This window comes from Cupressus sempervirens, chromosome 9 (genome assembly GCF_028749045.1).
Source record: "Cupressus sempervirens isolate cs-2001-9-10 chromosome 9, ASM2874904v1, whole genome shotgun sequence".
NCBI classification, from domain to species: domain Eukaryota; kingdom Viridiplantae; phylum Streptophyta; class Pinopsida; order Cupressales; family Cupressaceae; genus Cupressus; species Cupressus sempervirens.
In genome coordinates, this window is record NC_143126.1 from 127205177 (window position 1) to 127218665 (window position 13489).

Here is a 13489-nt window from a genome sequence, read left to right on the forward strand (position 1 = left end):
AAATATGTTAGTGGAGATTTTCTGTCAATTTGAGGCCCATAAATGTGTGATTTCCAAGACCAAATGCATCCAGCATATACCCAACTATGATGTTTGAGATTATCAACCTTGATTACGAATACAAGCCTTCGAAATTCAAGCATTCTATTATGTCGTTCTTGCAAACTATAATGTTTTGATGAGTTAATTTTGAGTAGAGGGTACATTTAACCTTTTTTAATGAAGGAAATTGATTCAATTAGTTTCCAAGCATGAAAAATAAAATCAATGTTATTGTGTTTGCATTCTCATAATTCTATGCTATTGTTTGGTTTGAAGCAGGGAATTTTGGGCTAAAGAATTGTTAGGGAGATGCAAACAAGTTGACACCAGTTTGCAAGCATCTCAACCAGGTTCCAAATCTAGCTTTCTTTGCACCTATTGAATTACATTTTCTTCTGACTTTATATGAATATGTCTGTACTTATTGCATATAAACAATGCTATTCTTCATGTCCGTCAGATTATTAGAATTGACATGCTATCTTCTCTTCCTTGTACATAATAATGAACTCCTCAATTGTTGGCACATTAGGGTTCTTCTTCTATCGAATTCTCATTTTCCAGGACTCTTTTTCCATTTTTAGTTTGTGTATCCTATCTACATCCTTCAGTAATTGGTTTATACAGAAATACAACATGGATTCTATCCTTCGCATCATTGTTAATCAGAAAGGGTCGGGACCTTGTCTCAATAGCTTATTATATACAAGAATATAATAAGCTATTGAGATTTATAATTTGAAAGATACAATTAACTATGAAAAGTATACCTTCATGAATTTGTGAAGCATCTAATTCAGTATAGGGATCATCGCTTTGGTAGACATCCCCGATTTAGATATTGCATGGAAAACATGATAATGCGGTACTGTGCACAAAATTCCAATTCAATTTTCGTAAAAAGAAATATTGAAGAGTTGCCAATGACCATTGATGAGTTACGTGAACATATGGAAAATTCCTCTGGCACACACCTTGCTGATAGATTGATGCATTTTGGAACAACCTTAAGAGGTACAAGGTCATATTGGAAAAAAAATCAATCAAAATTATACGATTTGCTGAAACAGCTAGGGACCCCCACAATTTTCTTTACACTATGTAGCTGATTTGTATTGGCCCAATCTACATGCACTCATGCCTAGAACTCAACCATCAAATCCAATGGAGGCTTAGAAGTGGAATAGACAAAATGTTATTGATTATCCTCATATTGTTGCGCACTACATGCACCTTAGGCATACAATGTTTCGTAAAGAAATTTTGGAGAAAGGCTTCAACGTTAAAGACTTTTGGTCAAGATTTGAATGGCAACATAGGGGATTTCCACATGTACATGGTTTTTTGTGGCTTCATGGTGCTGCAAATATGGATAAGTTAGATTGGCATAATGAAGAACAAGTAAGAGAAGCTGAATCTTTTTTCTATCACATTGTGCATGCATGAAATCCACAGGCATGTGACAGTGAAAAACATATGCAGGTCATTGTACACTAAGTTTCATTGTGTTGAGATTTCTATAATTATTTTTTTATAATTGTTATTTGTTCGCAACCATCTTTTCTTTCTCGATTTAAATGTATTTGTCTTCATGAAGCCATTGCAGAATTTTGCACAACATCCATGTCTTAGAAACACAAGCCAAATACTAGAAATGAATGTGGACAAGGACTATGAAGAAATATTGAATACTGTGCAATGACATACAATCTGTAAAGAGGGAGCATGTATCAGAAAAAAAAAGGGAAAAATGACATGTATGTACTATCTATTTAATTTCTCTTAAACAAAACTATTAGAATAAATTATTTATTGCATTCTAACTAATTGCGTACCAATTGTAGGTATAATGCTCCTTGGGTAGTAAATATAAATGGATCAAAATTGTATGAGGATGCAAAAAGTGGAGAAAAAAATTTGAACCTCAAAGGAATGATGATAGAATCAACTCTCATAATCGTTACATTTTGCAATTGTGGAGAGAAAATATAGATTGGCAACCTGTTTTGTCAACACATGCTGTTATTAAGTATATTGCAAAGTATGCATCCAAAGTAGAGAAAAGTTCAGAGACCTACCATCAAATGTTGACATGGTTGGAAAATATAGAGAATCCTGATGGCTTTGCATCCAAAGTATACAAAAAACTTTTCACTGAGACTATTAGTGAAAGAAATGTTGGAGCTCAAGAAACATGTCACATGCTGCTAGAACTTCCATTGGCAGAATGCAGTCGAAGATTTTTTAATCTAAATGTCTCTCAAAAAATATTTAAACCTGTTAAGACAAAGAATGAAGATTGTATTGAAGAGAAGAAAGAATCATTCATAGATTCATATAGAATAAGACCGATTTCTATGGACTCGATCTCTTTGACTGATGCTTCAAGAACATGGATATATAATAAAAATAGAAAGAAAGATAATAAGTGGAAGCCTAGAATAATAGCTGCAATTGTTAGAGTCTATCCAAGGTTTATTTTGATTCCACCACGTGTATCAGACAAGTTTGTTGATTTTTTCTTTTTAGAACTATTGTTATATAAACCATTTTGTGACATTCAAGCTGATATTGGTGATGATAATATAACAATAATTTCAAATTGGGAGTCACTAGATTATGTTCCATAGCATGTTGAATGAAGAGTGGATGTAGAAAGTAATGATGGTAGCTCTGAATCTGCAAGTGAGAAAAATGTAATGGGTCCTCCTAACATTATAGAGCATGAATGGGAAATCATCTCATGGATGCATCATGGTCAGCTAATGGAGATTTTTGAAGTTGATATGCTAGGAAGAAGGGATATGGATAGGAAACATAATTGGTTAGAGAAATACAAGTTAGATGAATATAATTCAAATGCAATCAATTTTATTGGTAGAATGAGAGAAAGTGGATACACTCCAAATCTCCAACGTGAACAAGCAATCAATACTAGTAAATTGGGTGAAAAATAGAAAATGGCATTTGATGCTATTGTGACACACTATAATAATGGTGATACTGTAACACCCCTGTATATGATAATTCATGGTACAACTGGTACAGGAAAGTCACATTTGATTGGTGCAATCAATAAATTTTAAAAATAATCTGCATTCCCTAACCATTATCCATTGTTAATTCTAGCACCAACAGGAGTGGCTACATCCAATATAGGTGGTTCAACTATACATTCCAAATTGAAGATTCAGGTAAATGATTTTAGACAATTGGAAGGAACACGTTTGACAAGTTTTCAAGAAGAACTAAGTCATATAAGATACATATTAATAGATGAAATGAGCTTTCTTGGGGAGAAGTTGCTTGAGAATATAGACTCTAGACTTCGTCAAGCATTTCCTCAAAATTCCCATCTAAACTTTGGAGGTATTCTTATTTCCAAATTATAATTGATGTACTAGACAAATGAAAAATAAGGATGACTAATTTTTTTATTACTGAATTGCTACTAAATAATTGATATATCATTTTAGGTATCTCATTGATTTTGGTTGGTGGTCTTGGCCAACTCCCTCCTGTAAAAGATAGGGTACCATATGAAATTAGGAGACATGCAAAAATACTATGGCAAGACTTCAATATTGTGATTAGATTGGAAAAATTTTATAGACAAGAGGGAGAGAATCTAGATCAAAAAAAGTTCTGCCAGTTGCTCACAAATATTAGAGATGCTCAACCAACAATTGACAATTGGAAATTACTAATGTCACGAACAACAGGAAATATTCCAAAAAACTTAAATGATGATTTTGACAACAATGTTCATTTATTCTCTACAAATGACAATGTTCACAAACACAATCGAAGAAAACTCCATTCTCTTCGAGAACCAGTTGCACGTCTAATTGCTACAAAGTTGTCAAACTATACTTCAATAGATGATAATTGTGCAGATGAACTTGATATTGAATTATTGATTTCAAAGAGATCAAGAGTCATGCTCACATCAAACTTGTGGATAGAAGTAGGCCTTGTAAATGAAGGTTTGGGTTATGTTGAGGAAATAGTCTACAAGCTAGGTACTAGACTACCTCAACTACCATTATATGTAATGGTAAAATTTGATGCCTAATTTGGCTTTCCATTCAATAATGAACACCCTCAAATAGTACCTATTAGTGTTGTACAAAGAGGTTCAACCACTCAAATACTATTGAGACTAGCATGGGCGCTAACAATACATAAATCACAGAGTTTGACACTTGAAAAAGGAACAATTGATATTGGACCAAGCGAAAGAACAAGAATGACATTTGTTGCAATTTCTCGTGTAAAGTCACTATAGGGTCTGAGGATAATGCCACCATTTTCTTTCAACCGGTATGAGAAAATGAAGTATGAAAAATAGTTAGAAAAAAGAAAAGCTGAAGAAAATAGGCTAAAGGCTTTAGAAATAAAGCATCATGATTGTATAGTTTAATAAGGTCTTTTCTACAACTACTAAATTATATGCATTTCTATATACACATGTTCAAAACATAGCACCTGTTCTATTTGAGAAAAGAATACAAAATTTGACAAAAAATTAATTAAAAAAATATGTTATTACTTTGATGTTCATCATCTTCAATGCAGGTTGTACTTTCTCTATAATTTCTTTCTTCTTTTATATAACAATGAGCAATTGTTAAAGATTTACCAAAAAAATGAAATTGGAATGTTTCATATTCTCATTCAATATTTTTTTATTATTGTTAATCAATTATTTTTATCCAAGAAATATTTGAACTTAACATGGTACAAGAAATATTATTTATAGAATAGATAGAATATATAAATTGTCTCTTTTAATTCTTTTTCTTTTTAATTTATAGATATTACAAGGTGAAAGAATGTTGAGGCAAAGAACAATTAAAGTTGATGACATATATCATCATTTTGATCTTCAAAGAATACACACTCAGGAAAGAACAAATTATTTATCTTGTAAAAGACATCTTCTAGAAACAGGGTTGTTGAAATATTATCCACCAGCTCTTCAAAATTTTGGTCACTTCTACTGAGATCCTGATTTTTCACATTTTCTTTGTTGTGAAGAATGTGACCCCGCAGAGCTTTATTCTATTCCTTTGAAGATTTGGTTTGAGAAATCTCCTTATCTAATGGACTCTACAAAGACTGGTCCTATTTGGTTGGAAAAAATGCTTCGGTCTCCAAAAATAAGTGCTCAAGGTCTACCAAACTACCATTATCATGGTCAAATTTTTAGATTGTAGTTTGGTGGATTATAGAACACCTTATGTAATCAAGTTTTGGTAGATAGATGGGGACCTCAAGGGGTCTTCTTGACTCTACCAATCCAATAAAGAACAAGGAAGATTGTTGCAGAGAAAATACCAACATGGACACAAACTACTTGTGATTTTCAAAGAATAAGGCAAATATTTACAAACACATGGTGTTTGCGATGTAGAACTTTTGAACATCTATATTGGTTCAATATTTTAGATCCCACAGACTCTATTTCATTTCAAGAAAATATTGTTCAATTTGATGATGATAGTGATTCTAATTAGAATATTTATCTCTCTATTACTTTCCAAAAACAATGTAACTTTGATGTTACTATAAAATTTATGAACATTTCAACTATCTTTATATGGATTATATATAAAGTTTATTATGAATATTGCAGTTTACATTCACATATTAGCCATGTCTATTTGATTTTTCCAATTATATGATGTATATCCTTTTTGGTGTAATAATTTGATATTTGGTAAGTTTAGCATTTTTTTTTTCACATTTAATAATTAAATAGATGTTTTCAATTGTTGTTGAATTTGTTATTAATTATTGAAAACTCATAGGTTGCATTAATTATGAAAAAAATTCTTCGTTATCTTTTGAGTTTACATATGTTATCTTTTCAGTTCACCTATGTTATACATTACATTCATTTTTCACAAATATACATTTTAGACTTATTTTTCCCTAATCTATGTCTCAAACTCAATATAATTATTATTTTTCAAATAGAATAAGTGCTATGTTTATATAAAAATGCATATTATTTAACAATTGTCGAAAATACCTTATTAAACTATACAATCATTATGCTTTAATTCTAAATCTTGTAGCCTTTTTTCTTTAGTATTTCAGTTGACATATGTTATCTTTTGTGTTGCCCTATGTTATACATTACAATCATTTTTTTGATATATATATATATATGTGTGTGTGTGTGTGTGTGTGTGTGTATGTATATATATACACACACACACATATATATACATATATATACATACATATACATATATACATATATATATCTATATATATGTATATATATATATGTATATGTATATATATACATATATATACATATATATATCTATATATATGTATATATATATATGTATATGTATATATATATATATATATATATGTATATATATATATGTATATATATATATATATATGTATATATATATATATGTATATATATATATATGTATATATATATATGTATATATATGTGTATCTACACATATATATACATATATATATATACATATATATATATATATATACATATATACATACACATATATATACATTTAAATACATATGTATATATATATATACATATGTATATATGTATATGTATATATACATATGTATATATACATACATATATATATATATACATACATATACATACATACATACATACATATATATATATATATATATATATATATATATATATATATATTACAAATTTCTTTTCTTTCATCTATGTCTCAAGCTCTATATGAATATTATTTTCCTATTTTTGTATTATATATTTGTTTCCTTCTTTAATTGATAAGTAATAATAGAATCTGATTCTGTCTTCAAATATTTTGATGTTCAGGAATGATTACAAAATGGATTTATCGGATAATGAATCTGAAATTATTGCACCAAGTCCCGTTGTTTCTTTAAACTTAGATGGCTCACCTCAAACACCAATCGATAAATGTGAAAAGTCTATGCTGCAATGTTGTTACCAAATGATTTAACTTTTTGAATCTACAACTTTGTCAATAGATTATGTTTCAAATAATGATATTTTGCGAATGCAAATTGTTGTCGATAAGATACGGGAGATGTTTAATCGAGTATCTCGATTTCCATAATATTTGGAGGAAGTCCAATGTGATCATAATGAGAATGAAGGTTGTAACACTATGCTCATTGGTGACTATTTTATAAGGTCATTGCATCGTAACAATTAGTTTGTATCGTAACTTTTTATGGTTGGTTTTGTTTACATATATGTTTACAGTTGGGATCCATACCTGATAGAAAAGACCATAATATTGCATTTTTGTTTTGTGACATGTGTTACACTTTCATTTCTGTACAACTTGACACATGTATGTTTTTTCTTTTATTTCATCATTAGTAATTTTTATAGTTGGTAGTAGTGTACTAAAGAGATATAAATTATAAAACATAACTAAAAAATAATCCTAGTATTGTTTACAAAATATAAATATCTAAACTTTATATACATTACAACCACTAAGTTGTGTGCCATTGTCATATTTTAAAAAATAAAAAAATAGAGCAAAAAAAGGAGATTGGGTGAGAAAGCATTTAACAACCATCCAAACTAGGTTCAAAATCTTGCATTGTGTTCACTTAATATTTTGTTGACATTTTTATCTGTGTCTTTAATTTGAATATATATTTAGAAATATAATGTTTTGGTTTTCATTATGAAAAAATAGAATGTTTTGGTTTTCATAACAACAAAATATAATGTTTTGGTTTGCATTATAACAAAATATAATGTTTTGGTTCTCAATTTTTTAACACACTACAATGGACACATTATATTTTGGTTTTCAGTACAACAAAATATAATGTTTTGGGGGTTAGAAAAAAGGATACATGAGAGAGATGTAGGGAGATTGTGATAATATTAAAGGGTGGAGGGGGAATGCGGGGAGGGGGAAAAGGGGGGGGGGGAGAGAGAGAGAGAGAGAGAGAGAGAGAGAGAGAGAGAGAGAGAGAGAGAGAGAGAGAGAGAGAGAGAGAAAGAGAGAGAGAGAGAGGTTTCATAGAAATGGAGAAAGCAAAGAAAGGGAATACATAATAAAATAAAATAATTAAAAAATCAAAAAGGTAAATCTATGTTGTAGGGTGGGAGAGAGAGAGAGAGAGAGAGAGAGAGAGAGAGAGAGAGAGAGAGAGAGAGAGAGAGAGAGATATGAGGTAAATATGTTGGATAAATAAGGGGTGACAGATAGTGAGATGTGGTAGAGAAGAGAATGAATGATAATGATTACTTGAAAGAGAGAGACACACACATGAGATTAAATGGGAGAATAAATAGTCACAATCTCTAGGGGACAAAGTGTTAGAGGGTAATTACAAAAATACAAGGTATCATAAGATAAAATATCACTAATAGGAAAATAAATGAGGTATAGTGAAAAAGAAAATAAAAATGACATAAAATAGATAGGCATGGTGAGAGACAGAGATGGGGGGTGGGATGGGGTGGGGCTTAGCTTAGGACATGAGTTAGATACTAAAATAGGGGGTTAGAAATAAAGGTGGTGATACTGTAACACCACTTTTATTAAATTAATTATATATATATATATATATAAACCTAAAAAATGATAATGAATCCTAAACATTACTCTAAATCAACTAAAACCCATATCCTTAACACTAAATTCATTTTAACCCTAACTATAAACCTCAAAAAAACTCAATCTCTATACCCACTAGGAAGCCTTCACATTTTTTACTGGTAAACTATCCAATAGTACAACCCTAAACCTACATTAAATTAGACCTATTTTATAAATTAATTAATTTTTCTTATACATAATAGAATTATACAAATTCATCTTATATAATATATATATATATATATATATATATATATATATATATATATATATATATATATATATATATATATATATATATATATATATATATATATATATATTAAAACCTTAAAAATAATAATGAATCCTAAATATTACTCTAAATCAACTAGAACCCATATCCTTAACACTAAATTCATTTTAATCCTAACTATAAACCTCAAAAAATCTCAATCTCTAAACTCGCTCAAAAGCATTGACATTTTTTACTCTTAAACTATCTAGTAGTAAAACCCTAAACCTACATTCACAAATTTAAAAATTTGTCTTATACATAATAGAATTATACAAATTCATATTATAAAAATTTATATAGTAATATAATAATAAATATTAGAATTGTATATTTTCAACATCCCCTCCGAATGCTACTAGCTATATACCTATTATATATTTATATAATATATATAGAAAAGCCAGAGAGATATCAAGGCTTTAAAGCCACACACACACACACACACACACACACACACACACATATATATCCATATAAAAAAATTAAAGTCTTGATATCTCTCGACTTTTTCTATATATATTATATAAATATATAATATGTATATAGCTAGTTATTATAATATTTGAATGAATATACCTAACAAAATTATATAATTTTATGTATGTGATGTTCACATATAATTAAGTAAAATTTAAATAATAATTTTGATTAAAATTTATAAATTATTTAATAAATATATTTTTCCAAATACAAATTTCTTAATTAAATAGATTTTCACAATCCGTCAAAGTTTAGAGTTTTATAATTTAGAATTGATTGTATATATAATTTTTGCATCAATGGTCTCAACGATTAAATGATCTATTTTTCTATTTTTTAATCCTCTAGCTCTTTTGATTTGATGATGGATGACATAATATGACTAAAAACTTAATGTAAATATTATAAATTTCTTAACAACAATAAATAATAATTAATAAAAAATTTATAAATTTCTTTTACAATAACAATAAATAATTAATATTCAAACATATATTTCCATAACTTTTTGACCTTACAATTATTATTCACTCTCTTTATTCTAAAAATATTCACCTCACACCACATGTTATCTTTTTACCTTACAATTTATTCACTCTCTTTTTATTCTAAGAATATTCTCCTCACAGCACATGTTATCATCTAGCAAAATCAGGGTGGTTATATCTTTACCCATCATGTATTTTCTTTTTCAAACAAATTCATTATTGTTATAATTGACGATGGGGCATATGAATGTGTTGAATAAGTATTTTATGATCACACTCTTCGTTCATACTGGCTATATATACCTATTTCATGTTAAAAATTAGTCATTTGTAAGCAGCAAAGAATCCGCCATTAAAGGAAGCAAAGGAAGAGTTTGAAAGAAGAGAATATGGAAGAGAGTAGCAGGGTTTTGATAGTTGGAGGAACAGGATACATAGGCAGAAGGATTGTGAAAGCCAGCATTGCTCTTGGTCATCCTACTTTCATTTTGTTCAGGAAAGAAGTTGTTTCTGATGTTGAGAAAGTTGAGATGTTATTGTCTTTCAAAAAGAGTGGCGCCAAACTAGTAGAGGTAAATGGAGTACAAATCTAGGAAATGAAGAGTTTTCTCTGAGAGCATCTCAACATTTTGGTTATTGTGAATGTTTTCAGCTAGGTTTTGTTGCACATTAGGTTTTTTTTGTCTTTATATTTTATGCCTTTCTTTGCGCAATAAATAATCTGGATCTTCTTTGTTTTGTTTGTGCAGGCTTCATTTGATGATCACGGAAGCCTTGTAAATGCCGTGAACCAGGTTGATGATCACATCCTTCAACAGCTCAAATTAGTGGCGGCCATTAAAGAAGCTGGAAATATTAAGATCTGTGATTCCTTTGTCACTCTCTTTGACAGATTTTAGGCACGTGATGTTGATCAATTTGTGAAAATAGGGTAGATCTGCTGTGTAAATAGTTGATATTGTCGATTATTTCTTAAGAATTGAGCAGATCACAATATCCTTTTCTGAACATCTCAATTCCCCTTCTTCATATTACATTCTCTTTTAAATAGTTCAGATTACAATATCTTTTTCCTGAAAGATCTGATTTCCAGAATTCTCCGCATTACAATTCTCTTCCAGAATGTCTGATTTATCCTTACCCCTATTGCATCTAAACCTTTCAAATATCATTATAGCGAATTAATAAATTCACGATTATTACTTTACTTTAGTTAACATGTCAAATTACGCTGATAATCTTTCAGAAATTTATTTGCTCTTTTTCACCATATTTATGTATAAATAATCTTCTCTAAAGTAATATAAAATCTATTAGTTTTCCAACCTAAAATTGTACTTTGGAATTTACCTACCTAGTCGGTTACATTTATGACACAGTTCACCTTTTTTTGTTTAGGTAAGTGGAGGTCGGTACTTAGTCATATCAACCAACTAAAAGGGAAAACGCAGCTTCCATGTGTTTGACCGTATACCCAGGTAGAATAGGTTGCCTCAAAGTAATACACGTTTGGTTTGCAATTTAGGCCATATATTTAAGGACGTGGCCAAAATGCATCTTTAGTCAAAATTGGAAATATGAAAACACAAATGAATTTTGTTGAATTTTATTATTACTTTTGTTCTTTATAATTTATATATTTTCTAATCGATTAAAATAAATAAATTTGAGATGATAAAATTAATTTGAAATATTATTATAAGATTTCAAGTGGATAATTTTGGAAACAGACTAGTAGATATATAATTAACTTCACACATACTATATATGTATATACATATTCAGTAAGTGTGTGTGGATATATATATATATATATATATATATACAAAATATATATATATACATATATTAATACTTGTCCTTTTACATATTGTATTTGTACATTAAACTATTTTTTTGTGGTTTTTTTGATTCTTTGATTTCATACTTCTTAAGGTTGAAGATTACATAAGTATATTAATAAAATAATGTCAAAGTTTGATAGTTGAAAAATAAAATAAAAAACAATATACAATATTATATCTTACATTGAGCTTCATAAATTTTATTGTTTTTAGAGGTTTGTTCCTTCAAAATTTGGGATGGATCCAGGGTTGATGGAACATGCAATGGCACCTGGCAACATTGTATTTATGGACAAAATAAAAGTTCGAGAGGCCATAGAAGCTGCAACCATTCCTCACACTTATATCTCTGCCAACATATTTGCTGGCTATTTGGTTGGTGGTTTAGCTCAACTTGGCCGTGTAATGCCTCCTTCAGACAAAGTATTGCTATATGGAGATGGAAATGTCAAAGGTATTTACAATGCATTATATGTTTTTAATACATTTTTTCAATGATTAAATGTAAATTACAATATTCTAGTAATTTGACTTATCAAAACATATCATGTTGTTTGCTTACCTTATATAAAGGTGCACTACTTTAAAATGTATTAAAGGATAAAATCATTAGCCTCACAATAATAGTATGTTACCCTTAAGCTTATACATCTCGCTGATCTATCAAAGATTTCCAAATTTTTAACTTATGGTTTTACCCTTATAGTGATTAATATATTTTAAAATATTATGCATCTCTATATAAGAAAAACAACAACATATGGTTTGATTAATTACTATAACAAAAAGTATGTATTCTCTTGACAGCTGTTTGGGTAGATGAAGATGATGTTGGAATATATACAATCAAAGCAATTGATGACCCTCGTACCGTAAATAAGACTATGTACATCAAGCCACGTTTGAACATTCTTTCTCAAAAGGAAGTGGTTGAAAAATGGGAAAAATTATCTAGAAAGAGCTTGAATAAAATATATATTTTCGTTGAGGATTTTCTTGCAGGCATGAAAGGTATATGTTGCAATTTTTTATCATAATTTAAAAATAAAATAAAAAAATTAAGACGTTAATATGGTCTCTTTGCAATGCTTGTGTTAGGTCAACCATATGGAGAGCAAATTGGAATAGCACATTTCTACCAGATGTTCTATAAGGGTGATCTTTATAATTTTGAAATTGGAGCTAATGGAGTAGAAGCTACCCAGCTTTATCCAGAAGTAAAATACACAACTGTGGATTCATATATGGAACGCTACTTATGATTTTCTTTCATGGAGATTGCTATGTTGAATTTTATGCTTTCTAAAAGTTTTAGTTTTTGTTGACATTATGCTCTAAATAAAGATGAAGAGTATCTAGATAACAATATTAAGCAATCATATTAAAATATGGGATGTTCTTTTTTCCTCCAAATGTGCTCAACGTATTTTATACAAGAAAATTGATGGCTTTAAGGTTGAGCAATTAAATATATTTTTATATTAAATGAAAACACAATAGTTTGATATTTGAGATTGCATTTAGATTTTGAATGTTATGATTTTAATAAATTTTGAGGTTTTTTTTAGTGAATGTTGAATTAAAATTTAAACATTATTATATATCAAATTGTTTATTTTTTATGGTATTTGTTTAATACGTGGGAGGTATCTTAATGATCTACCCCAACATTTATCCTATATCTTGGGTACTTCTGTGGGCTAGTGGGAGACTAATCAC

General features: G+C 29.0%; 1 protein-coding gene across 1 annotated transcript; it reads left to right on the top strand.

The window, feature by feature from the left end:
• The first annotated feature begins 10211 nt into the window (after nucleotides 1-10211).
• Nucleotides 10212-13277, top strand: LOC149537855 (bifunctional pinoresinol-lariciresinol reductase 2-like). Its single transcript, XM_089802230.1, has 5 exons — nucleotides 10212-10498; nucleotides 10676-10801; nucleotides 11984-12224; nucleotides 12578-12781; nucleotides 12869-13277. Exons 1-5 carry the CDS (start codon nucleotides 10316-10318, stop codon nucleotides 13030-13032), a joined length of 918 nt encoding a protein of 305 aa, XP_089658356.1. The 5' UTR covers nucleotides 10212-10315; the 3' UTR covers nucleotides 13033-13277.
• Nucleotides 13278-13489: the final 212 nt, after the last annotated feature.

Coding starts and splice junctions, on each gene's coding strand:
- LOC149537855 (XM_089802230.1), top strand. CDS start 10,316: ATGGAAGAGAGTAGCAGGGTTTTGATAGTTGGAGGAACAGGATACATA. Junction 12,225..12,577: donor TGGAGATGGAAATGTCAAAG/GTATTTACAATG, acceptor TTCTCTTGACAG/CTGTTTGGGTAGATGAAGAT. Junction 12,782..12,868: donor TTTTCTTGCAGGCATGAAAG/GTATATGTTGCA, acceptor TGCTTGTGTTAG/GTCAACCATATGGAGAGCAA.